The sequence below is a fragment of the Molothrus aeneus genome, chromosome 12, assembly GCF_037042795.1.
Source record: "Molothrus aeneus isolate 106 chromosome 12, BPBGC_Maene_1.0, whole genome shotgun sequence".
In the NCBI taxonomy this organism is placed as follows: domain Eukaryota; kingdom Metazoa; phylum Chordata; class Aves; order Passeriformes; family Icteridae; genus Molothrus; species Molothrus aeneus.
In genome coordinates this window covers 5,241,880-5,268,629 of record NC_089657.1, presented here as the reverse complement: position 1 = coordinate 5,268,629, position 26,750 = coordinate 5,241,880, and the positions used below count along the sequence as shown (strand labels likewise).

Here is a 26,750-nt window from a genome sequence, read left to right as displayed (position 1 = left end):
GATGCTCCACACCTTCAGTCTCAGCATAAAACAGCCCAGTCCCCAAGTGATACATATTTTATTGCTTCTCTGACTGCAGTTCTCTGCTTTTTCTGTTTACAACCTTTTCCCTTTCATCATGGAGCCCATCCACACCTCTGATGGGAGGCAAACAGTTCTTTTGGAGAATAATAATTTATACAAATAATGTTCAGGTGTCTGGTTTTGTTCATGACCATGGATTTTTCCTTGTGACCCTGCAGCCAGCACCTTGGAGAGCTCCGTGGATATTGTGCCTTCCATGAGCCCACACCATCTCCTTGGAGCTCTGAAGGCCTTTGGGGTATTTTTGTTTGCCTTTTTAGGCCTTTTCAGTCCATTGTGTCTCTAGCTGAGCTGTGAGATCATCACCCCTTGGCACCACTGTGTGCCTACACCAACATTTCATACATGTAACTCTGGTGTGACTGTGGAAAAACAAGGTTTTTTCTCAGCTGTGCCAAAAATGTCAGACACTTTTCTGATTTTTCATAATAAGTGGTCTCTGCTATTCCATTTTAATGTGCACAGTTGATGGTATTTTGAAGTTTTTTCTTGTTTTATACATTAGTGAAGGAAGTGGCAATATAATTACATGGTATTTTAGATGTTATCTCCAGTGTAGATGAACAATTGGATAAAAGGAAATAAGCTAAAAAAGGGGATAAATTGAATTAATTCTTTGAAAGTCCACAGACTCAGCATTTCAAAGATGTATGAAATTTCTCCTTTTTTTGTAGTTATTCCATTGTCTCAAAGATTTTTAAGGTCAGAAAGTGCCTCTAGAATTCCATTCTCCTGTGTAGCAAAGGTCACAGGATTTCATCCAGCTGTTTCAATGCTGAGCCTTGTAAACTGTGTTGAATAAGCATATTTACTGATGCAGAAGTCAATGAACTGAAGACATGGACTGGGCCTGCCCCTCTCAACCTGTCAAATCCCTTCTGTCCTGTTCCATTTTTACTCAAAATGCCAATCTTTTATGTAGAAAAGTATTTAAATACAGAGAGATCATGGCACTTCTTTGGAATACAATCCAATGGTTTCTTTACAGAGAAGAGAATACACATGACATAGTCCTCTACATACAGGTGTGCTCACACCCATTTATCTCATGCTGCTTTCCCTACTTGCTAAAGTGTCCCTGAGAACAAAGAGTGTTAATTCTGCAAACATCTGTAATCCCTCCTTCATTTTCATCCCTACATGTATAATGAATTCAGTTTAGACAGTAGTTCCTGAAGACAGAAACTTCATAAAAGCTTTACAGATCAAATTTACATTTAAGGTGGAGAAAATTCTAACTTATATTTTCTTCTTTGTTGTGGAAGTGTTAGCCAATCTTTTATGTAGAAAAGTATTTAAATACAGAGAGATCATGGCACTTCTTTGGAATACAATCCAATGGTTTCTTTACAGAGAAGAGAATACACATGACATAGTCCTCTACATACAGGTGTGCTCACACCCATTTATCTCATGCTGCTTTCCCTACTTGCTAAAGTGTCCCTGAGAACAAAGAGTGTTAATTCTGCAAACATCTGTAATCCCTCCTTCATTTTCATCCCTACATGTATAATGAATTCAGTTTAGACAGTAGTTCCTGAAGACAGAAACTTCATAAAAGCTTTACAGATCAAATTTACATTTAAGGTGGAGAAAATTCTAACTTATATTTTCTTCTTTGTTGTGGAAGTGTTACTTTGTATGTGTGCTCTGGGCTTATTTGTATAATTTTCTGGGAACAAACCTTTGGTAAACTCTCTAGGATAGAGACTGTCTGTGGAATGGGCTGCAGGGAAGACCAGACCATTCCATGAACTCACAGGCTGAGTTCAGCTAATGCTGGAAAAGCTGACATCAAGGCTCTGCACTATTTTTAAAAACTTTCTTCTCTTGTGTTAAGCATAAAATCTTGTTAAAAATAAGATTTTCCATGTCTTAATTGTAATACAGAAAGTATCTTTTATTCTTCCTATGCTTGAGATAGCAAGGTAATTTCAGAACTGAAACTGATTGTCTCAGACACTCATGACTCAAATATTTAATCTAAAGGGTAAAATTCCCAGAGTACTTCTCTCATCATTCCTCAGTTCTATAGAGAATAAAAGCTTCAACTTTATGTGATGTGATATTATTTCCATTATTGGTATTATGCTGCAGGCAAATATCCTTCAAAAAGCAAAATCCACTTCTCCAGCACACAGTGAGTTGTGCACCACAAAGGCCCAATCCCTCCTTTGCCCTGTGTGCTGGAGATGCCTTGTAATCTGCTGAGAATTTAATAACAATTATTTTACTTCTTGTAGTGAAGAGCCTTTAAGATGTAATATAAAATATTCATCTGAAACCCAATGTCTCCAGATTTCAGGGGTGATTTAGGACTGAAGGATGAATTTTCCAGCTAACTGAATATTTTAGGTAGCAGTGCCTCTATTTATCTGCATCTGTGTACCTCTGTACATGGTGTGCAAGGGCTTCCTTGGCACCTCTTTCATTTGCTCTTCTAAAACATTCAAAGGCTGGGATAGAACTATCTTACTCCTAAGTAATTCATCCATTTTTGGAGCCCTGCCTCAGGAAATGAAAATAAAAGTAAGCATTTGCCTGTATGGTAAGCAAAGACAAGGAATAAATTTGTTCCAATAACCCCTCAAATTCTTTATGTCCTTAAAAACACCTCCAAGATTTTCACACAGCCTGAATCCAATTGCTCCCATCTGAAAGTGGTAAGAGCTGCTAAATAGGAACTTTTAAAGAGTTTGCAGTGTAAAATGACAAAATGTAAAATATGCTGGGATTGCAAACAGTGGGTAATATAATGCACTTTATCTGTAATCCAGAATAATAATCTCTTCATAATATCAGACAAATTCTTCATGTCTCTTTTAGTTCTTACTGAGTAGAAATCCCATTGACTTTATCGTCTTGGTGAAGCTGCAGGATTTTATCCACCCTATCTGATAGCATAACAACATGAATATGGATCACTTTATTTATTGTAATACAAGGAAATATGCCTTGTAACTATGCATAATGAGGCCTTTAAGGCTGAGAGCTGTGTGTGTGTCTGCTCCTTAGCCCCAGACACGCAGGCAGGAGATGGATGCAATTTCTCTATTATTGATCATGTCTAAACATCAAAGGAGATGGTAGGGGGGATTGCTTCCTACAACTGCACAAAGCAATGCTGCTTCTGCAGAGGGAAATTGTGCAAATATGTGTTTTCTTGGGGGAAAGAGGGAGGATTTGTGTAAATACATGAGAATTCAGGGACACACGGGTGATAATTGTATAGTAGTACACACATGGAGCAGCAAGATCAAAGACAGACTGAAACACTGAGGCAGACAAAGTCTTTGCATCACTGAAAATGATTACTTTCTCTATCCAAAATATCTTTGAAAAACAGCATTTCCTGCATGTGAATGTCATAACCAATTTGTAGATGCCACAGCTGGGCTTTGATCAAACAGAGGAGCAAGAGAACTGAAGACCAGGAATAAGCAATCATGACTCAGGACTGTGCAACAGACTGAGAAAAGAAAAATCACAACCTGTGCCAGGAGTGCAGCTATTAATGTCTGCTTACTCTGAATTTTCTATGGCATCCAAACGAGGAAAATAAGAAAAATTTAGTCTAGATATTTAAGATTTGCACAAATATACCCATTATGGCCAGGACGGGGGCATTCATTTCACAGTGGTTTGAAGGTTAACTTTCAAAAGTTTACACCTGAGCTCAGATGTCTCCCTGCAGTGAAAAGCTTTGCATGATCGAATGCACAGAACCCTGGTGCCAGGCAGCAGATGCTCAAAAATATTGATAAAGCCATGCAGATAAGGTGTGACAACCAAATAAGCTGCCTAAGGTTTTGTGTATTGACACACTAAGACAACAACAACAATAAATAAGAGAAACACCAAATAGTGTTAGAAAAGGGAATTGTTTTTCAGGAGATGATGCATTTAGTTTATGGCAATGTTAGTTTTGGAAACCAGATTTTAAAATATTAAAGCCAGATCCAGTAGACAGATCAAATAAGAATAGCTGTGATGGTGCACATTAGTTATGTTTTCATCTCAGTATTCTAATTTTGGTATTTTCAAAAAGTAGAAAACGGAAAAATAGTGAAGTAATTTATTTACTCTGATAAACTTAATTACCACAGTAGATCAGTTCTATTATCTGGATGTATGTGAAATCAGAATTCCTTGGGTTATCACCAAAATGTGACATTTCATTGTAGAAAATGATCTGTATATGTATTTTTTTAACCTAACTTGCAAATAGCTAGTAAATGTCAGAATATGCCAGATGACATTAAGAAACTTATTCAGGCAAAGATGGTTTAAAACACTTACTGAGTGCCTGTGGTGCTTTCAGATGCAGTAGAAGACATCATTCACTTTCCTCTTGTGTTCTGAAAATAACAGCAGGTAAAGGCAGAGCAGTTGTGGGAGTGGACCCCCAGCTATCTGCTAACTGCACATATCTTTCAAGATATTCAGAGACTCCTGAGGAAAATACAACTGAATTTTAAATTCTGAGCCAGCTGAACCTTTGTGGGTATATATGTTTAAGAATGAGTATGTGCTTATAGACATGCACAGAGATTTTGGAGATATTCACTCTGAGTATGTGCAAATACATCCTTAACTGACATTATAATCTCCATTTAAGTGCAGCATATGCTCTGCTTCAAAGTCAATTCATAACATTTCTCTCATTCTCCTTTATTTGCCTTTTTCAAAGTGTGTTGTAGGAGTGAAGTCACACTCAGTCTCTGATTTTATAGATGAAAATAGTTAATGTAATTTAACATTAATTGATGACCCTTTTATTATCTATTACTTGGTCTTTTGAGCAAACATAATACTGCCTAGTGTTGCATGAAAGTCATAATAATAATTGCTGTTTGGTGACTGGAAATGGGTTTCCTCAGCTTTAGAACAGCTGGGATTTTTGTTAGTATTTAGACAAGTTTTTATTTTATTTATTTATAGGTATTTTAGTTTGTATTTATAGCAGCTACTTGTTGCATTATCTGGATTTTGTAGGGACAAAGACTGTAAAAAACACCAGGAGATAGAGTGAAACCCTGTCCACATTTGCCAATTTCTTCTGTGGGACCAGGATTTTGCCTTGAGATTTTATGTGGCATAGAGGGACCAAATCTCCTGTCAACTTTTGCACTCTGAGCTGTCCTTATGAGATAGGTTTCTTTTCAGCTATGTTAATTCCTGAGAAGCTTCTTAGAAAAGTACTTTAGTGGATTTTGTTGTAAGAGCTGTGGAAATTCAAAGTGAGCCAGAGACAGCAATGTCTATTTCATTCAAATTCCTGATGCTCCAGTGTTTGTACTTCAGCTTTACATTTTTCCTCAGTTCCACTTCTCTATGTTATTATCATCTCATTAGTTAATTATTGTTAATGATTCTACTATATTATCAAAGAGAAAACTTTTTCCTTTTGCTTTTCCAGTAAATTATGTTTAGACATGCAGTAATTATTTTGATAATAGTGGGTATAAGGATGAAGAAAAGCCTCCTTCCTTCATGTGCAACCCTTAGCTGAGCTGGAGAAGCCAAAGCTGAGTTGAGCTGCAGGCGTTCATTGGTGCTGCTGTTCAGTTAAACTGAGGTGGGTGTGACCTCTGCAATCCAGGGAAAAATCACAGGGGACAGAAAAGAATCCAAGTATAAGGTCATTAATCCGTTGCCATATTTGAGAAAGGGAATCAGCATCTCTTACCCACAGTCTAAAGTTTTAAAAGCTGCACACAAGGGTGACAGCCTTCTGCCTTTTCTCCAATTCTCTTTGGTGTTTGCCATCAAGGATCAGGCAGGGTGGTAGAGAGACCTTGACACATCCTTTAGTGCCTTCCCACACCTTGCAGACACGGCTGGCATCCACAAAAATTGGCTTTCCATGAATAAAATTGTAACACTTGCACACAAACCAGCTGATATCCAGTGTCTGCCCTCCACCACCTCAGCTGTGACACACAGCCTTCCAACAGCAGCCTCAATTCACAGCTCTGTCTGAAATATTGTCACTCTGGCAATTAAGTTTGCAAAGCTCATGGCAGCAGTAGTAAAACACAAAGTCTGCTGTACACAGTTTAATGTTACTGAGCAAAACTGCTAGGAGTAGCCTAGTAGGATTACAGATATGTGGGCAAGTTTGTGCATACATTTAATGAACTGAGCTAAAAATACATGAAACATATTTTAATGATTGGAAAAAATGCAGAAAAATGTACTGCTCATCTGTAATGAATGATTTTCTCTAATAAGCCCTCTGCCTATAACATGGAAAACTCTTTATGTCTGCACACAGACCAAAGTCTGGCATGCTCAGCACACACAGTTGCAGACACGGATGGATGCTGATGTGCACAATTGCCCACCCTGTGCATGTGCATCCAGAATTTTCACAGGCTGATGTGCACAGCCACTGCTGAAAAGTGCATGTAGTTCATGCCCCCTACTGTAATCTAAAATTCTCTCTCACTGCATGCAAACCAATATTAAAATTAAAACCTTCTTCTCTTTAGGGAGCCAAGACAAAGTAAACTTAAATAATGCTCATGTAACAGTGTGTGTACATGTGGGGATGTGTGTGCAAATAATGGAATTACCATCAGTAATGCCTTTAGTGTGCTAACACTCTTTTAAAGCACTTCCAAAGGTGTGCAAGAATGTTTGTTACAGTTATGTCTTATTTTTAATGCTAATTAATTAGTACAAAGATAATATTTACCATAAATTAGATCTAGTAAGGGTTTGGGCAGTGATCTGGCACCTTTGGAGAAGTATGGAAGAAAAACTTTTTAGGAAGCACATGTAGAGACTTGACTTAGACAGACTGATAGAGTCAGGTGATAGAGAACATACCAGAGTCTCACAGGGTGAAATGAAAACTGGGTGAAAGGGTAGTGTAAGGGCAGATGATCTGAAAAAAGCTGATAAAAGCAGGAAAAAAAACCCCAAATGTTTACACAGAAAGAAAATCACTAAAGATAATTTTAGCCTTGAGGCATTATTCTGCCTTTGCATTCAGTGGAGGGAGATGTGCATTCAAAGGGCCACTTCCAGGATCATGTCTGAGCTACAGGCTGTCCTTGTGCATGTCCCTCAGCACAGGGCTCTAATTAAATCCTCACCACTGGATTCAAAGCCCGAATTCTTTCTCCTGAGCAGAACATCTGGTTCACAGCACTGTGAGTTGAACCTGTGACATGGTTCACACGACTGTGCTGAAATGAATAATGGATCTGTGACGGATCCTGGAAGGGAGGAACGAGGGAAGGGGATGTTGGCAGGATGTAAACGGTAAAGAGACAAGAGCACCCAGGGGAACGTGTGCTGAACTGTTCTGGGCATGAGCAGAGACTGCAGAGCAGCACAAAAGGAGCTCAGGCCCAAGAGGATAGCAAGAAAATGGAGAATTATTTGAAAGCAGAGCTAGAGTAGTCCCAGGGCTGAGCCACCTCCTGCCCTTGGAGTGGTGAGGGAAAATCACCTATCTGGTGAAACTGCAGAGGGTGATTTATTACAAAAACATTGGTTATTGGGAAAAAAAATGTCAGTGTCAGGGTGAAATAGGTGTGCCCAAACTGGTAACTGCTGAAGTGCTTGCTCCAGCACGGCAGGGTGAAAATGGGAAATATTGTGTTGAATACTGAACTCTTGAATGTCGTTATGAGTATTTAAGATGTTTCTACTGACAGATTCACATTGCCCCTTTTATCATCAACTTTCAAGCACCAGTGAAATCTAAAATAGGAGCCACATGGTGTGTTGGAGAGATGAGGAAATAGCTTTATATGAGTAAAAATTGACACGTAGGTGGCCATATACAATAGAGAAAAACTCCTGAACAGGCAGAAAATGGAATGCAGAATAACTGTTATATTTGCAGTCCTTTTGATGAATGAGAGCAGATACCCAAGAAATTTGTAAAATTGATGCAGGGAACCACGTTTAAAATATTTATTAATACAATGTGTAATGTATGTGAAAGGTATGCACACCAGTAGTAATAGGGACATATAATAATATGGACATATAATAATATGTGTATTTTTCTGGATCATTTGAACATTATGAATTTCTCTAGGATTAAAAAAAGCTCCCAAAGGAATTGGAGTTCCCATTTCCCAGAAAATAAGTGTGTAGGCAGCCTGTATTGCAGTTGTCCCATTTATGGGCCCCTTTGATGTTCCTTTGAAACCCTTTGTGTTTCATCTGTCACAGGGAGTGCAGAAAAGATGACGGGCAACTGTTCTGATCTAGTTTGGCAGTATTTGTGTTCCAGGTTTGTACATGTTTAAGGGCCATTTAGCAGTGAATCTGGGACTCTTGGAAATCTGAGGATTTCTCAGGCATGTGGGAGATTCATCCTTAGCTTGAAGCCCAAGAACAAAGAAGTTTTGCAGAAGGTGTGGCTGGCAGCAGAAATCAAAGAACTGGGGAATGTGCATGACAACTTTGACATTTCCTGCCTTGTTCTGTCCTGTAGCAGTGACTCTGGACAAGGCTCTGCAAGGCAGGCTGTCAGATGGCGAGGAAATAAATAAAACTTTAGGGTGTGCTTGTGATGGCATTTCATAGCACAGCTTGGAGAAGGAACGTCAAAGCTGGTGTGATTTGAATATAAAGAGAATACAGGAGATGGAGATTTGCCCTGGATAAGAGCAGGAAAAAAAATGGAAATGCAAGACCTGCAAAGGGATATGAAAGTCCCAAAGTATGATTTATGTTAGGAATATGTGTCCTAAATAGCTTGGTGATACTTTACAGTGGGTTACTATTTTCAGATGACTTGAAGAATGACCTCTGGGATGTTGGGACCATCTCTGGGAATTTAAAAACAACCATACTGGGTCAGGTCAGGAATCCAATCTTGTTTCCAGTAGCAGTTGCAGCACATGCTAAGGCAGAGCACAGGAGTGATAAACCAACAAGGAGAATTTCCCTCTAGACCTTTCCAGTTTCCAGCAGTTTGTGATGCAGGGATTGTTTTTAATAACCCCTAAAAGAATCTGCTTTTCTAACTGCTTTGTGAGCTCATGGAAAACTTTCAGCTCATGTGCCTTGTGTGAGATTTTTCCATTATTTTTTTGAACATTCAACTTAATGTTCTGTCTTAACTCCTGGGTTTGACATTGGAAGACACAGTGAAAATTTGTATTTTCCTGACATCTCTCAGTACCCTCATTATTCATCGCTCCAACCACCTCTCTTTTTCATCATTCCCAATAATATTCTTCTTCAGAAAGTCATCTTATGTTGGTTAGAAACATTTAAATTTTGTTCCTGACATTAGTTCACTACCATATTAAAATTTATTTTTTACTGTTGGGTATAAAAAAGTTGCAGTTAATCTTATTTGTCATCTTCTTTTCCTTTTATAATGCTGTTTTACTGAGTTCTGTTAACAGAGATTAACTGGCTTCATTATTGGTTTTGGTTTTTTTTTCTTTAAATTGACAGACAAAACTATCGGGAGGGGGGCAGAGTTAAATTAAACCTAAATTTAATGCAAATGTTCACTTTGAATCTATATTTCTCCAAGAAGTTTCAGTGCAGTTTTACACTTTTCTTTTTTTCTTTTGCTTTGTTCTGATGCCCAAATGCTTACCCTCCCTGTCCTGAGGATCAGAAGCAAAGCCATAAATCCATGAGCAGTTGACTTGGAAGCTGTGTGTCACAAACTGGCCAGAGGGAGCAGAGCCACCATCAGTCCATCGTGCTGATGACCAGCTGATGAAATTCACAGCACATTAAAAAGAATTTCTTACTGAGTGAGGGTCAGTGAGTGAGCAACAGCAGCTGAGAGCTTGTTTGTCTCAGGCATTGATCAGGGCATATTTTCAATCATCTGAATCATCATCCTGTTTGAAGCAGTCACAGTCAGGAATTTATTTAGGACACCAAACCTCCAACATAAACATGGTTGAATCCTGGAAGAAAACGAACTGAGACAACAGCTTTGTGCCATTTCTTTTGTTTGTATAATTAATGTTCAACATTAAGTGCTCACTGGGCTGAGACATCCATGGTACCAGCAAAGTAAATTCATTCAGATGCAAACAGTTGCTCTTGTATTGTTTTTGGAGCTATATGGTACATTTGTTCAGCTCCCTGGTAATGCTTTAAAAGCTAATTAGTTTGAAAAGTAAACAAAGATGCAAATATACATCAAGAAGTTCCAGTTTGTTGTCTCTGATGTTTTGGCTTGAAAAAACCCAAGAAGAGAGAACCATGACTTCACTGAATTACTGACAGTGCTGTGGTTTCTATTTCCTGTTGATACTTTCTTTATCTTTATTTATCTTTATAATTCTAAAATAATTGAAACCAATACTTCAATTTGTGCAAATTTTCAGCTGAAACAAGTCAACAAAAACAGGGATAGTGCAGAGGAGCCCACAAGTGCCCAGGTGGGATATTTATGCACAAAGATAACAGAGCCCTCAGGCAGTTTCCCTGCATCTTCCAGGGATGACAAACCTGAGACTGCTGTAGTGAAAACAGGTCTTCATCAGGATTTGGGAACCAGAGCTGTTTCTGGATGCCACCCTGCTGGTATTCCGTGAGGCTGTGCCCTGGGCATGACAGGGAGCAGGAGGACAAAGTTAAGGCCTTCCAGATCTAGCCAGAAAATTAGATTTTTTTTCAATGATAAAACTATACAATTGACACTTAGATATAGACTCAGCAATGTCCAGTAATTTATCAAAGGCAGTAGTTAGTGATGATGATGATGATAATAATAATGATAATAATAGTAGTAATAATAGTAGTAGTAGTAATAATAGTTCATTACCTTGATATAAGGGAGCTCCTGGTTCACATTTCTAAGGGAACAGTCAGATTACAAAATCCTTAGTCAGAATTTATGCCAATATTCTCCAACATGACAATTATTTAGGGCCTGATGCTATCTCACTGAATTAGAAAGTTTCTCACAAGATTGTCTCCTGGTCTCAGAAAGTCCTGCCATTAGATTCTTGTTCCAGAATCATTAATTCACTATTCTGTCTCTCAGTAGGACACTGTGCTTGCACATCCATCTTTTAGAACGGTCTTTTAGTCTAAAATTGTGGTTCCAGCATGGCTGAATACTGTTTATTGATGTGGAAAAAAAAGTCTGATCCTGAAAGTATTAACATATATATATTCAGGTATTGAAGAGGTGATTTGTCCCACAGAGAGAATTATGATTTTTAAATAAGAGAAGGGCTATGATGCATGAGACTGTGAGGTGATTGCAATATCAAAGGAGGAAAAGGGAAAAAATGAACTTTCCAATTATTTTAGTAACCTTACTCACTCAATAATATGTAAATTATTGTAATTTATTTAGATGAAATTTGTGTAAGCAAAAGTATTTTCCTAGGTACATTAGCTTATCAAAAAAAGAATTTCTGGGAAGTTTCCTGAAGGTTTCTTTTTGTCGTGATTGAAACAAAACCCACGTCCTAAAGCTATTATGGTAGCAACAAGGATTTTCTGGCTGCATTACTTGTTCACAGATGGTTAGCCTTTGACATGGCAATGAGATTGTTCACTTCTGCAAGATGTTAGCACAGATCAATAAGAAAACTGTCTTACAGAGGGAGCACCTGTTTGTCAACCAAGGCTGCCTTAAAGGTATTGCTGATATTACATTTTTGTTTGTTCAGTGGAAAGTCAGTAGTTTCTCTGGCTGCAGGGTTAAATTCCTTCTTTGTTAGTGTGCACTTTGATAGGAGAAGGCTCCCACTGGAGCAAGAGGGAACCCACATTTGCAGTGCTGGGTAACTGGGTAGGTTGAGCTTGAAAATCTGTTCCTTTTGCTCCATTTTGGGCCATGGCTATTGCAAGTGCTAGTTTAGTTTTCTGCCAAGCAAAAAAGCATCTTTCAGGTTTTAAAAGAAATATTTGGGGATGGCTTTATCCACAGAAAACGGGGCCTCTGCCAATTTACCAGTGACAGTAAAATATGTGTTACAACACATAGCACTGAAGTACAAGGCTCATAATAAAAAGAATCAGAGAAATCTGAAGGCCCAGGAAATAATGTAAGTGTATCTAGGGAAAAAAAAGTGAACTAATATACGTGGGGAAAAGAAGTATTCAAGGATTAATGCTGGGAAATTGCCAGCTACTACAATGGGGATGGAAAAAATAGGAAAGTGATGGCATTTTCTCCTAGAGCAGGAGGTAATAGTGTCTCTCCTTGTTGAGAACACTGCTGGGAAGCACAGAGCACCATTTCAATTAGATATGGCATTCCTCTTCCATCCCAGACTGTTGGCTGGATTTTCTATTACAGAGCATCTGCCTCTGTTTCTACACCCTGATTTTTATTCCTTGTCCATCTCCACAGTGCTGATGTGCCCAGGCAGTAATAATACCAATGTATCTGGTAGTTTATACACTGATGATCAAATATTCTTGAAACTATTAACTTGTGCTGGTTGTCTATGTTTTAGTTAATAGTACTGAAGAGCTGAGTAGAGATAAATGCTGGATTGGGAAAATAGGGCAGATTTTCTCTCTTGAATGGAGATAATAATGCTCATCCAATTTACAGCACAGAATTTCTATCACTTTCAATATTAATGTAATTGTTATATAGTGGAATTTTAAAAACGTCAGTGATGTCAGTGATGCTGAGAAGAGCTGTGGACATCAGTAAGGTGATGGGGACAGGCTCATGAAGAAAGGTGAAGTGAAGCAGCAAATGCACAGCTTGTCTAAGTGGTGATAATGATGATGGGGGATGTGATGACCATCAGAAACATATCTGACATCTGTAAATGTGGAACAGGGAATAGCTGTGTTCAGTTGGTCATAGCATCACAATTAGTGTTAATGAGGAAAACTGAGCAAAAGAAAACAGAACATTCTTTTTCTGTTCAGCCCAATGGTAGTTCCCATTAAACACTAGAATGGCATCTTCAAAGGATCCCCTGTTGCACCAGCAGAAGTCCAATTGCTTAAATAATGAGAAAATAAATTGAGCAAGATGCTCATGAGTGTGTGGAGGGCAACATTTTGATACTGGGAAAGATTTGGGCAAGATGACCTCTTCTGCTTCTAATTACCAGCACACCATTAAGGAGAGTTGGCAGAGCTGTCCTATTTCTAGTTTAGAGGCTTTTCCCAATTTATTTGATTTCTAGTGAAGGCCCAGTTTATAGCCGACATTATCCAAAACTTTTCAGGCTGGAAATGCAGCAGCTGAATTGAGGGGTCGGAGCACTGGGGTCGTTTCTCTGCTGGGGCTCACCTGGAGCTGGATCCTCATGAGCCCAGTGGGATGGCACTTGAACTGAGCTCTCTGAAGCAAAACCTTGGGGTTTGAGTGAAATGGGGTTTTTCCAACTAGCTCAAAAGTGGACTGAGCTGGACATGAATCAGGGCAAGTCTAAGAGCTGAGGGCAGAGGGACCCTTTGGAGGCAGTGCTGGAATTAGCACAGGATCACAGAATTAGCAGCACATCAGAGGGGCTGCTTCTCCTCAGGAAGCTGCAGCACCTGCACAGGACACACCTGTGTATCTTCTTTTTGCATAATTTCCCTGGAATATTTTGGAACAAAAGTTGAATTTATTATTATCTTAATGCAAAATGGTTTCTTTGTGCCCATAAGAGACATAGCTCAAATAATTCCTTACTTCCTTCTTTGTTTGGACTTCAGCTTTCAAGAAGACTTTCCCCTTTATGGTGATGATGTGAGTGTGGTGTAGTTCATTGGCTGTAGTACTATATGGGAAATGGAATCATTTGCTAAATGTAGTTGAGTTATGTGAATTATAACACATGCTGAGACAGGGATTTTATCTTGAATTGAAATTTGTTGACATTGGCCAGTGAAATGTCAATGTTTTTCATCAAAAATATTTTAGTTTTTAAAGAAACCTGTTTAAAAAGCAACTTATAATTGAAAAATCGGATTCCAAATTTTTTTAGATAGTGTTCGGATGAATACTGATCATCACCAAGGGTAAACAGGGGAGAGAAAAATAAATGTGTTTTCTGCCTGGCCTCTTAGCTTCTGCTAACTTCAGAGCTCCCTGCTCCTGTTTAACTAATAAAAAATAAACTAATATTAATTTCAAGCCAATGTTGTAATGTCACATGTTGCTTTCAAAGGAAATTATTTGCTCCCTACACTTCCTGTATTTCCACTGGAGTATGCAGCCCTTTTTATTCACATTATAAAGGAACAGAGTGCACTGGATTGCACATGTATTCAAAGGAGCAGTACAAATCTGAACAGCAGCCAGGTGATCAATTATTAGGAGGCAGTACTGCATTGTGTTGTTCATCAGGAGCTTCCAGAGAGAAGAGAAAGAAATTGTCAGAGAGAGAAACATTCAATGCAGTTGAAAATAAAAAGGTAAAAAGGGGGAGAGAGAGAGTGGGGAACCAGAATAAATCAGGGTTACAATTGTATGCAGAGAGCTGGAGTGGAAAGACAGAGCAAATCATGGTGGCAGGAAATAAAATATTGCTCATCAACAGAAATAGGGAGGAGAGAGACATCAAAACACAGAGCCTCGGGCAAAAAAAAAGCAGCTCAGGATAGTGACTATGGAAAATGTAGGAGAAGAGAGGTTTGGGAAGAGATTAAAGTAATATGGAAAAAGAGAAAATTGGACTTGCTTTGTTTGAGATGAACACTACCAGAAGAAAACCAATAGAAGAAAATAAGAGGTGCCAAAAGATAACATGAAATAAAATATTTCCATTGTCCTCTCCCTTAAAATTTCAGTGAGGAGGAGGCAACTGCCCTCCCACTGAGGCTTCCCACAGTAGTGGCTGCCCTGATTGTTAAATTTTGAGAACTGTATGGTCTGAGTCCCACTTCATCCTCTGCTTCCTCCTCTTCCTCAGCCATAGTTTGGTCCTCACCAGAAGTAAAGCAGCTCAATCATGCTTCAGTCTGGAGGGAATAGATCATTGTGAGGGGGAATTTTTAAGCTTGCTAATTCATAACCACAGCAGAGTAGCCTGAAAGTTAAAATAGATTGAGAGAGAATTCCTTGAGTTGTTAATTCATAACTGAAGTATAGCAGTCTGAAAGTTAAAATATTGCTGCTCACATACCCAGTTCCTAACATTTACTGAAGTGCTTGACTGTGCTTGAAGCTAAATAAGGTTCAGAAATGAGTGTGCTATAAATTCCTTAGGCTGGAGACTACCAGGTTCTTCTGCTATGGATAATGAGTGCAGTGTAAAATGCTTTCCATGCAAAAACAACTGATTGCTTCTGAGCCTTTGGTCCCATCCTCTGTCCTTGTGCACCAGTGTGCAGCCAGTTCCTGGCAGAGGAATGGTTTCCTGCTCAAATGCAGGACCAGCTGCTGGCAGTCACGGTATGAATAATTCTAGAAATATATGGGGTGGCATAATGGGCACACTTGTCCACTGGAAAATGCCTGGGAAGTGATTGCCTGGCATTGCTCAGCGCTGCAGAGGACAGGATTTACTGCTGCTGCTCATCACACACAGCTCCTCACAGTGACTTTTCCTTGCACGTGCTGGAACTTGCAGTCTTTGCTTTCCTTCTCATGGATTTTGTAGGATGGGGTCAACCCGATAGATGAAAATGTTTTTGCCACCATGGCTAGTCAATGCATCCATAAGAGATCCTATTAAAAACACTATGATCCCACACTGACTTCTCAGTTTTATACATTGGCCAAATTTGTTTAGACCCATTCCTTCCTGTTATTTTATTTATTGCCATTCACTGGAAGATTAATGCAGCCGGTACTCTGGTTATAATTCTCTCTATCAGTCTGTCTGTAGTATCTGTGCAATCCCAGCTCTTCATCACTGTGCATTCTTTATGGATCACATTATTTCCACCACTCCTTATCTAACTGCTTCATAAAAGCATCTCACACATTTATAAAGCATGACAAGAGCATTACCATAAACTATGCCACTGTGCTCAGAAAGACATCATAGGCTCTCCATAGGCTAATCACCTTAGTGGATAAAATTATCTGGGGATGAATTTATCTGCAACCATCATATCAAAAGATGAACTGTATAGAGCAACATTGTATTGCTTTTCCACAAGGATTTAAGATCCCTGAATCATTTTGGGATGACTCAAAGCCTGGGTTTGAAAGTTGGTTTTTGTGGAGCTGCTTTGTACTTGGTGGATTATTTTATAAATATTTTTTTTAAATCCTGAAAGTGTGACATTTTCATGTACCATATGAAAAATTCAAAGGGTGCATCATGAGCATAATAAGAAATTTTGAGTCTCTTTTAAGGCTGAAAAGAAAATTAATACAGTTTTCCAGTTTGGAGGAGTTTGGAGATGAAGGTATTCAATAAATGTATTAGGCAGTTTTAGAGATCTGGTGCTTGGGGAAAGCCTGTTGGGCATAAGTCAGGCTCTGGCAGGACCAAGCTGTGCTTGCATATTAGACATAGAATAATTTCTAAATCCTTTCTTAGTAACCATTTCTCATGCACATTCCTATATTCATTTCTCATCAGCAGCTGTGACTGAATTCCTTATTTCTTATCAACTTAATTATTCCATCCAGAAAGAGAGTGGTCCTGTCTTTCTTTCATTGTGTGTTTTTCCTTAACACTGTTTCTTTGGATGTCTTTTGCTGGCAGCATTTAGAACATTTTGAGATTCCAAGAACAATATTCTGTGGTTCACTCAAATTTTATTGTGAGGGTATTTCCAGGCCTAATTCCACTTTGGATTTTCACTGTTCTCTGGCAAGGAACTAGAGATGTCAATATTGGAAATGTTCATTTCTGTTCCGCAGCAGAAATCTACATTTCTCCACAGCTTTGATACCTAGAAAATTTGTTCTGGGCAGGAATTGTGCAGCTGCAAAGCAATGATCAGAACAGCACAGCAGGTCTTTTTAATCTCTAGTTTATACTGCTGCCTGCAGTTTAACTTATAGGAGGAGCACTGCTTCAATGCAAGCACATTACATCTATTTTGTCCAAACTTGGTTTTTTTATCCTCTCTGACATATCAAATATTAAATTTTCCAAACCACCCAAGTGACTAAGAGCATGATTTTTTTTAAAGGTACTTACAAGATTTTATGCTCAGCCTTACTGGCATACATCATTTAGACCAAGACATCCTATTTACAAGTGATATAGATTTCTAGGAGTGTCATATCTCACTGAAAGTCAATGAAATTTAAAGTCATAATGCTTATTACTTTTTGATATGGAACTTCAGTTATTTCTCAAAAGTAACATTCTTCTCTTTCTGAATTAAGTCCTGCCTCTTCACACACATCTCTTAATGGCATTCCAGAGCTGTAAATCCCACCAAGACTTCTAATTTCTAACCTCCATTTCTCAAAGTTGCTGTAAGTTGGCCTCCCTTTGAAGTAAAAGAAAAAAGAATCTCATTAAAAGACTGAAGATCCCCACTAAGAGAACATTGGATTCTTGCCTGCCTCGTGAGTTACATGTCTGGGGTTTGTAGTTCATCAATAGAGGAGTGCTGATGTCCTTAGTGCAATTCCCTTGGCACACTCCCTGTGACAAAAAAGCAGTCAGTCCTTGGGGAGTGGCAGGGACAGCTCCACACACAAGAGGTGGGATTTTCTCATAGATTCTCTCCTTTTGGGGGTATATTTTACACAGGCATGCAAAATGCTAATTAGAACTACTCATAACCCTGCTTAAATAAGAGCTGGGAGCAGATTCCTCATCAGCATTCCTCCCCAGCCACCCTTGCCCTCTCCTTCCTCAGCCTTGCTGGTTATTCCTCTTTCTTTGGAGCTGCACTGTGCCAGAGGCAGGAGCTGCTAGAAGGCTGCCTTCTTGTTCTGGAGACCATTTTCACTTTGATTCATCTGTAAGAGGGGTTTTTTTTTATTATTATTATTTTTTAATATGCATAAGAATAAGGTCCTGCGCAAATTTCTCAGGAGATCAATTTGCAAGGCTCTTTAGTAGAAAAACCTATTCTCTGGTGTGTGTATTGGTTTGATATGGAAATCCATAAGCCAGCCCAAGATCCAAGCACAGCTCACATGCTGGTGTGCTCTGGGTTTTCCTTGTTAATTCAAGAGCAGATTCCATATCCTTTCTGCTTTACAGAAAATACGTATTTTTAATTTCTGTGAATAAACCGGTTTGTGAGGATCAGAGTCTATTCTATTCTGAGTGTAAGTCTAAGAATCTGTAAATCTCAGATAGAAGCCTCCTGTGGCTGATGGCAGAGAGCATTAGTAGAAAATTGTAAGACTACAAATCCTTGTGCTAATTAGGATATGCATATCCTTGCTTCCCCTATTATACTGAATGGGAAATAAAATATAAATGGAAAAAAAAAGTTAATATTAAATTGAAATATTAACATTCTGCTGAACAAAATATTTTAAAGATTTTATTTTCCTGTAGAAGTTACTTTGTTTTTCATTTTTGTAGAAAAGTTTGATTTCATTAAAATGGCTTTTTCTGTCAAGATTACTCTCAGAAACTTAAGAGTTTCTAAGATAAATAACCAGAGATGCCTGTGAGAATGCACACTGCCCCTCTTAGCCCAGGAATTCTCACTCCAGAATCCATCAGAACTTCGGCTGAGTGTGAAATAGATCTTCACAGGTATCTGACCTGCTTGGTCCAGCAGCTCTTCTCCAAATTCTGACCATAGGCAGAGGCAGCACAAAGCAAGACAATCTCATTATTTGCCTTGCTCCAAATGGGGGCGTTGTGCCATGGCACAGGAACTGGGGCCTCAACCTGCAGGGATGTTGCACCATCCCATGGGCTCTGTCCTGTGGGCTCAGAGCTGGGGCTTCCAGGAGTGCTCTTTGAGCGACCTGGACATCAGAAAAACCTCAGGAGGCTTTTAAAGTTTAACACAAGGTGCATTTCCAAGGCAAAACAAGTTTCCCTAGCCATGGTCCTCTTGTTCTGTTTTTTTTTGTAGAGAAGCAGCAGTTTCTTTAAGGGGGTACCCTGTGTCTCCAGAACCCTTTCACAGCAGCAGCATTTGAGAAAATAATATCCCAACCCAAAACTTAATGACCCACAGTGGGAGTCACTTATGTTGCTGCTGTTGCGTAGAATCTTCCCAAAAAGAAAATTATAATATAGATTTTGCATAATGAACAACAAAATACTGAATATTAATCAAAATATAAATAGAAATTTAGGGAACAGACTAATGCAGTCTATTCTGATCCACTGGGCTAAAAAAAAAAATCCACTGTATATCAGGGGACTTGCAGAGCATGTGTGGAGCATTCCAAATTCTCATGGTTATGGTAATTCCACATCTAAAGAACAACTCATCAATTTATTTGTATTTGTTATCATAAGGGAAAATAATTAAGGAGTAATGCTGATGGGTTATGCTTAGGTCAATTTTTTGGTAGTGCCTTTGTGTTACATCAGGTTTATGAGCCAAGTTCAGCTGTTTTGTGACTTCATTGATGGCAGTTGATGCTGACCTTGTGAAAAGGAGTGAAAGCCCTAAGCCTTCTCTGATTGCTCTGAAAATGCATCCTGTAAGCTTGATCCCTTTCCTTCTGGAGCAGATAAACAATGTTGGAGGATTATATGTAAAAGAAAAATTGGAGTGTAATTGCACTGTGGCTATGAGGAGTCTTCTGTTTGTTCACTTGTGAAGTGGCTGGTGATGTAGCATGGGACTTTGTTTTTCCATCTGTTACATATTCCTGTCAGAAGTAAAAATGTTGCTTTGTAAGTTCCATAGTAGTGGCTTATTATTTCTTAAAGTAAAGTATAGTATTTTCCCCTGTGCACAGTGTAGTCTGCAGTTCTGGCACATTAGCTGGCATAAACATTTTGATTAAAGCTTATGAATGTATTAATTACACCTGGGAAGTTTCCAAAGCTTATTCAAACTGAAAACTCTAAATTGCAGCCCCCAAACCTGAATTCTTTATAGTAAATGTAAAAAAATAAGGGCTGTCACGGGGTTGTTTTTCCTTTCTTTCCTTTGTTGTATAAAGACACGGGGTGGAGACCATGCAAATTTTTATATCCATTCATTTCTGGGAGCAATTTTTCAGCAAGTCTACGAGTGTCTGAAGAATTTTTGCTGTCACATTGTTAAACATTTGCTTGGAGTCTATAGAATTTAAATTCTCTCCTAAATTTTCTCTGTTCTCCTAGGTCTAGCAGCAGCATCTGCATATACTTAAGCATTTTCAGAATAACAAATGGGTCCATGACCTTAGCACTGGCACTTAGACTGGCTACTTGAAGCTGTTACAAATAAATAGAGCTACCACAAACCAGCTACAGTCCTAATGAACTGTCTGGAAATGTTGATAAAATTGGTTCCATATGATTTCTTTTGTTCATATTCCCACGGTGAATCACCAGTGGTGTAACAGAGGCAGAATTTGGCCAGAAAAGCCCATGATGTTATTTGGGCACCATTATTTTTTTGCAAGTAGCAGGAACAGGTTCTTACAACAACCTTCATCTGGATTAGGCTGTGAGGTGCATTTGCAATGAGCTAGAAGCAAATGGAACAGAGGATCTGAATTCTAAAATCACTGGGTGTGTGACCCTGAGAAGAAAGGCACATCTTATCTGTCAGCCAGCTCTGCCAGCGCCAAACAGCCCAAGAAGTCTCACCAAAGCTCTGCTCTGCTCATGCATTCATGCACACATGCATTCATTATGATTGACCTGCCCTAGGAAGGTCCATTAAGTGGAACTCATTTCAAGCACAGATGGTCCTGAATAGCTTAATGTCTGTCTGGTGGCCAGAATAAGTGAATTCTTGATGGCCTTAGACTTCTGATCACATACATGCAGCCAAGGAGGAAATGAAAACATGTTTATCATTTTGATAAACAACCCCTCTCATTGCTGCAGGACACTCCATGTAACTCAGCAGAGTCAAATACTATTAAATTGTCATCACTGTCAAAGAGAGAATGTATAAGTTTTGCTACCTGAGTCATAGTTAATGACTTCCACAATGTATAACACAAATCAGTAGTGCTGTTTGCTTTTTTTATGTTTGTTTACTGATAAGTTCAGGCTTGGCTGGAATGCAGAGGCAAGTTATAATTTTGAAGTGCAAAATATGCTTTTATTATTACCTCCTAGCTAGAGGTATAAAAAACAGAGATGACTAGAAGATGGCTTTTTGGCTTCTGCCAGGCATGCACTCAGACCTTATAGGTGATTAGACATTTTAAATCACAGCCTCCCACAGCAGACTCATACTCTTGATAAAATATTTCACTCTGTGGTGTGTAAACTCAAGGTGGCTTTGTAACAGAGACAAAAATGAACATTATTTCAGGAGTTAGTGTCTTCCAATTAGAATGAAACCATTTGCAGGGGTAAAAAACAGCTGCCTCTGTTTTACAGCAAGAATGATCTATTATTTCTACAGTTTCCTGTTTGAAGTCTGTGCAGAACAAGGGTTTCTGGAAGGCTGGGGAATGTGAGCAGAGTTGCAGTGACACAGAGAGTTGCCATCCTCAACATTCCAGGATCCTCCCTGGCAGGCAGTTCTGTCCCTCTGGCTTTGGTCACATTTCCTCCATGCAGAGCTGAGGCCTCCTGTGAACTGAGTGCTCAGAAAGGATCAGCTGATTCTCACCATCAATTCCTGCTGATGTTTGGTGTGAAGAAGGTGTAAGTCATGACAGGACATTTTCATTCACCTCTGAAGCTTCTTGAAGGAAGATCAATGCTCTTCCTGATCCGCGAGTTCCAATTCCTTTTTTAATCTTCTGCTTTTCTTGGGGCAGAAAGAAATTATTTTTTAAAAAATGCCAGATGGATAAAACAGCCACTTCATGAAATGTAACTGTCAACATAACATTCAGAAGACATTTACTTTGAGGATTTTTAGGCCACTTTCCTCTCCTTTTAAATTCAATGGCAAATCCTCTATTGACTTGAATGGGTTGGATGAGGCTATTGTGAAATCAAAGCCAGAAGCTACTGTAGCTCAATAGACCATAAACTTCAAAAAACAGAGACACTTGTGGGTTTATGACAAGGATTCAAACTTTTGCTGCACTCACAGCCTAGCAGGTCAATAATTCCCATTTTTTTTTCAGAACTCCCAGCCATGTAATATCTTGCCAGATCTTCCCATAATCCAGGTGAACCATTAAGAAAAAAAAATGGCTCAGGAAATTCATCAGATACTGAATTAGAGTATTTCTTGATGCACTCCAGCCCCCTCCCCCAAAAGAAGAAAATTGGAAATAAAAAATACAAATCACAGAACGCAAAGGTATTTCACATAACACTGAGTGATTTTCAGTGGAAACTGAAGGTGGATTTGCGTTCCTCTCCCCACTCAATTAATTTCCTCATTTATGCAGCTGAAGTAGATTTAAATAGAACCTCCCACCCTCAATATATTTGTGGTATATGTGTTTCTGTGAATGATGTAGTAAGGAGTATGCTTTTTCAATTAGGTTTTTTTCCCTATTCTCACTGTGTCCATTTATATCTGTCTCTATTCCCATTTTGTATCTAGCTTTTTAAAAGTCTCACATGTACAGGCATGGTTGGTAAAATCCATACAAGAAAGCACATTGCATGCAATGCTACCCAGTAGGCATCCATAGGCTAAACATGCTGTAATGCAAATATCTGATCCCACTTAACAGATTTTTCAGGAAAACAGGCTGTATAACCTCCAGAATTTTCTCCATGTGAGGTGGATTTTTTCTTCTCTGTCAGCACTGGAAGGGGTCTTTCTATTATTATAATTATTAATATTTGCATACTTTTATGGACTATGTAGATAAAATTTCCAATTAATGTATTTAAAATTTTAGCAGTTAAAAAATGGTTTATCATTGCTTTTATAGTGTCATTATTTTTTGCCCCTCCTAAACAACTACACACTTTGAGCTAAATTCATTACTGCTCCAGCAACTTGAGCTTCCACATAACAATTAAAGGTGTTATAAAGCTCTTCCACCACAACCCATTATTTTGAATAGATAACCAAATAAGCATGACTAGGTCATGTGGTTCTTCATACTCATACAGCAAATTTATAGAGAAAATTAAAGATTTAGTTTATTCACAAATATTTACCACACAGTCTATGTAGTCTAAAATTAGAAATGCTTATTACTGTGTACATTATCTTTATTGTTGAAGTTGCAATCAATAAAATCACAAATCTCTCTTCTCCTAGGGCATGACCATAAGAAGGATTAAACCAATGAGAATCTTTTCATTGCTTTCAATACAATTTGGATAGGGGAACAGGGAGTTTGTGTGAAGGATTACTTCATAGAAAATGCAAGCATTTGGGGCTGAGTTGATTATCACAATTCCTCTTACTCCTCAGATACACTCCAAAGCCCATTTATCAGAGGATGGCTCTCTGAATTGTTGGGATCTCTCTTTTTTGACACCTTTTGGCTTTCAGATAGCTTGTGTCAGCAGCCCAAACACACCTAATAACTGAGAGGTGCAGCAGCATGTCTCTCCAGATGACTTCAATGTTCACTACAGAATTAATCTCATGCTTGCAAACTCCCCCATATGACCAACATCAGGCAAGGCAGAATCCACCCTGCCTACCTGCCCAGTGCTTCACTAAAAATGCCATATTTGTAGAAAACCCAGGTACCAGAACTCCTGGTAGGGAAATGCCACTGAACTGCCAGACCTCTACCAAAACCCTTTGTTCACAGCCAGATGTGGATCAGCATCTCCACACTTCTTATTCTCCTACAGCACACAGTGCCAAAAGCTCTCAATATTCTTTAAAAAAGAGTGAAATCCAAAGATAGGATTAATGTGGTTTATGCTGCAGTAAAAGCAGCATGTACTTAATGGCATGAAGAAATAATGCTTTTCTAGAAAATCTTGCACATCCTGCCCTTTAGTGGGCAGCACATGAGGTTTTATGCTAAGTTGAAACAAACCCTGCCAAATTTGTGCTGTAATTTCAGAAAGCAGCCAGATATCTGTGGGGAGCAGCCTGACACCATTAAACACTGAGTGATTGTGAGCTAAATGCAATCTGAACTGAGGAATGGAGAAATTACCTGGGCAGGGCATTAGCCCACCGTGGTGTTTGTCTCCTTGCAGAGCAGAGGTGAAGGGGAATGGCCCACCTGACACTTCATTTCTGTGCTCAGCATATGGCACAAACACCAAGCACTCATAAGCCCAAAGCCACCATGGATCTGTCGATCACCCCCCTGTGCTCTCCTTCTAATAAAACTACTGCAAATGCTCAGAAAGAACAATTAGGGAGGAGACAAATTAAACCTGATGATCTCACACACAGTGGAAATGTTTCCTGCCTTAAATCTGCCAATCTAGTGAGTGGGAGAGCAAAGGGAAGTGCTGTTGGGCCGCCCTGTAATCTGGGGAGACTGTCATTCCCTAAGGGCTGAGAACTAGCACAGAATCAAATATTTGAAGAAATATCTTATTTCTAGATGGATTCCCTTAGTCTCTGTCCTTGTATGAGAAAATATTTGGGAAAAAGGTTTCCAATGTTGCAAGCATAAAACCAGCCAACATTGGTTGCACATTTTCTGTAGTATTTTACCCACATTTCTTCAGGCCTAGACATTGACATCATTATTTTTAGGCCAGAAATTATGTGGATGTCACAGAGACTTCTAATATAAGAAAGGCAAGGGAACTTATCTATGTTTTCTATTAAAAAATGTAGTGTAGCAGTACCTGGCTTATTTGGGAGCACACAAAAAGAAGGAAATAAAACTGTAATCCCACCTGTAGAGAAGCTGGGCAGAGGCAGACAGGAGCACGCCTGGGTGCTTTGATTAGCCACTGCTGCTCTTCCTAATCAGAGTGTCAATATTCTCTTTTCTTTTTTTTTTTTTTTCTTCTTTTTTTTTTTTTTTTTTTTTTTTGCCAGAAGGAGGAACGTGTGAAGTTATAGCAGCACACAGATGCTGTAATAAGAATCGAATTGAGGAAAGATCACAAACAGTAAAATGCTCCTGTCTACCTGGGAAAGTGGCTGGGACTACAAGAAACAGACCTTCCTGTGTTGATGGCAAGTAGCTCCTCCTGTGTATATGTTTCTGTTTGTGTACCATCCATTAGAGGTAGAAAGCTGTAAATCCATAGATTGTGCATAGAAATTCTGTTGTGTTCTTTATTTAATGAAATATAAAAATCTATAAGCATAAGTATATATTTAGATCACTTTCTTGCTACTTCAGTGCATAGCTCTGTGCACATGGATCATGTTAAGGTTTAACTGAAAACTGGAAGAATATTGCCCAGTATGGATGCTTTGATGAGTATAAGAGATTTATTATTGATAAATACCTGGATAAAATTATCCCTTGAGTCACTTCACGGGGCCCCTTCGGTGCCACATTAGTTTTGATTCATAAATATTTCAAAGGACAACTGCTATTCATTTTGATTTAATTAGTCATTTGGAAAGTCAGTGGCAAAATAACATAAATAAATGAATCTCATATTCTAGCCCTGAAATGAACATTACAGAAAGCAGGAGAAAAATCTTTGTCTTTTAAAATCACTGCTGCTGTTGCTTGTCATGGCGATTTGGTTTGGTTTTGGGGTTTTTTCTGAAGGAAAAGCACCATTTTATTTGTGTCTGGGTTTCATATGAGGTTTAGCTCCACAGGGTGTTTTCCTCTCTGGGGCTCCCCTGCCAGCACTGCAAGGTGAAACCACACAGCAATCAGGGGGAGAGCCACAGCTGGGAAGTGCTCAGCAAAATATAAATCTCATAAGAAGATGGGGGGTAAGTCGTACTAATCCCATTAGTTACTCTTCCCAAAAAATCTGTTCTGTGCTGCAGAATCCCTCAGTGCAGCAGCTTTGTGGAATGGAGTGTCTTGTAAAAATCCCTCGCTGTTCTGTTGGGTGAATGTTGTGTTGTTTGTACCAGCCCACAGGTGCTTCAGAGAGCCACAGGTTGGTTTTGTGCAGCGCTGTAGGCTCTGTGCTGGGCTCTCCTCACTCTTTCTGTGTTGAAATCCCATGGGTACTGGTGTCTCTGCCAGTTTTGGTAGCACCCAGAGTTTCCTCTTTGGGTCTGTGTTTGGCACTCAGCTTCACCCCAGGCGAGAGTGGGGAGCTCTGCAAGAAAATATTGGGAAAAATGTTTTCTTCTGGGTATCTTTCCTCAATCCCAGGCTGCCAAGGCATTAGAATGGAGCAGGGAGTGGTCCAGTATACCTCAGACAGGAGTTGTAATTAGACAGGAATATTGGTGGGTGTTGTGGAATGGAATATTGTGCAGACAAAGATCATTCTTGCAGATTTGATACCAAGAAGGTGAGAGAATAGGGGCTCCCTTAGAGGAATGAGAATCTCATGTCTTCTCAGCAGATATTTCTGGCATATGGATATCTGGTTTATATATTAAAGATACAAAAGGAAATGTTTTATTATTTAAAAAACACATTCAAATTTTTAAATTATGAAGTAGTGTTTCATAGTATTTCATAACAAGTTTTCATAGCTTGTTACACTGGGAATGCAGTTCAGCTTCTGAACTCATGATTAAAACCATGCTATGAATGCACCTGTGAATGATTATGCTTTAGTCCACAACCTGTCATTCTGTTATTGCCTAATTACCCTGATAAAAAGAAGCTTTTCTTTTTCTGCTAAGCACACTCATAAAGCCTAGGTGAAAACTACAGCTGGTTGTAACCAAAGATCAGGCTGTACAAGCCTTGAAGAATTTCATGTTCTTCATCAGGTCATGAAATACAGAGGCAG

General features: G+C 39.0%; 1 protein-coding gene across 1 annotated transcript in view; it reads left to right on the top strand.

The window, feature by feature from the left end:
* TAFA1 (TAFA chemokine like family member 1) overlaps positions 1-26,750 on the top strand; it is a 210,547-nt gene that overhangs the window by 143,427 nt on the left and 40,370 nt on the right. Inside the window, exon 3 of the mRNA XM_066558258.1 lies at positions 24,901-25,041. Within this exon, the coding sequence (XP_066414355.1) occupies positions 24,901-25,041 (141 nt within the window). The remainder of the gene's footprint in view (positions 1-24,900; positions 25,042-26,750) is intronic.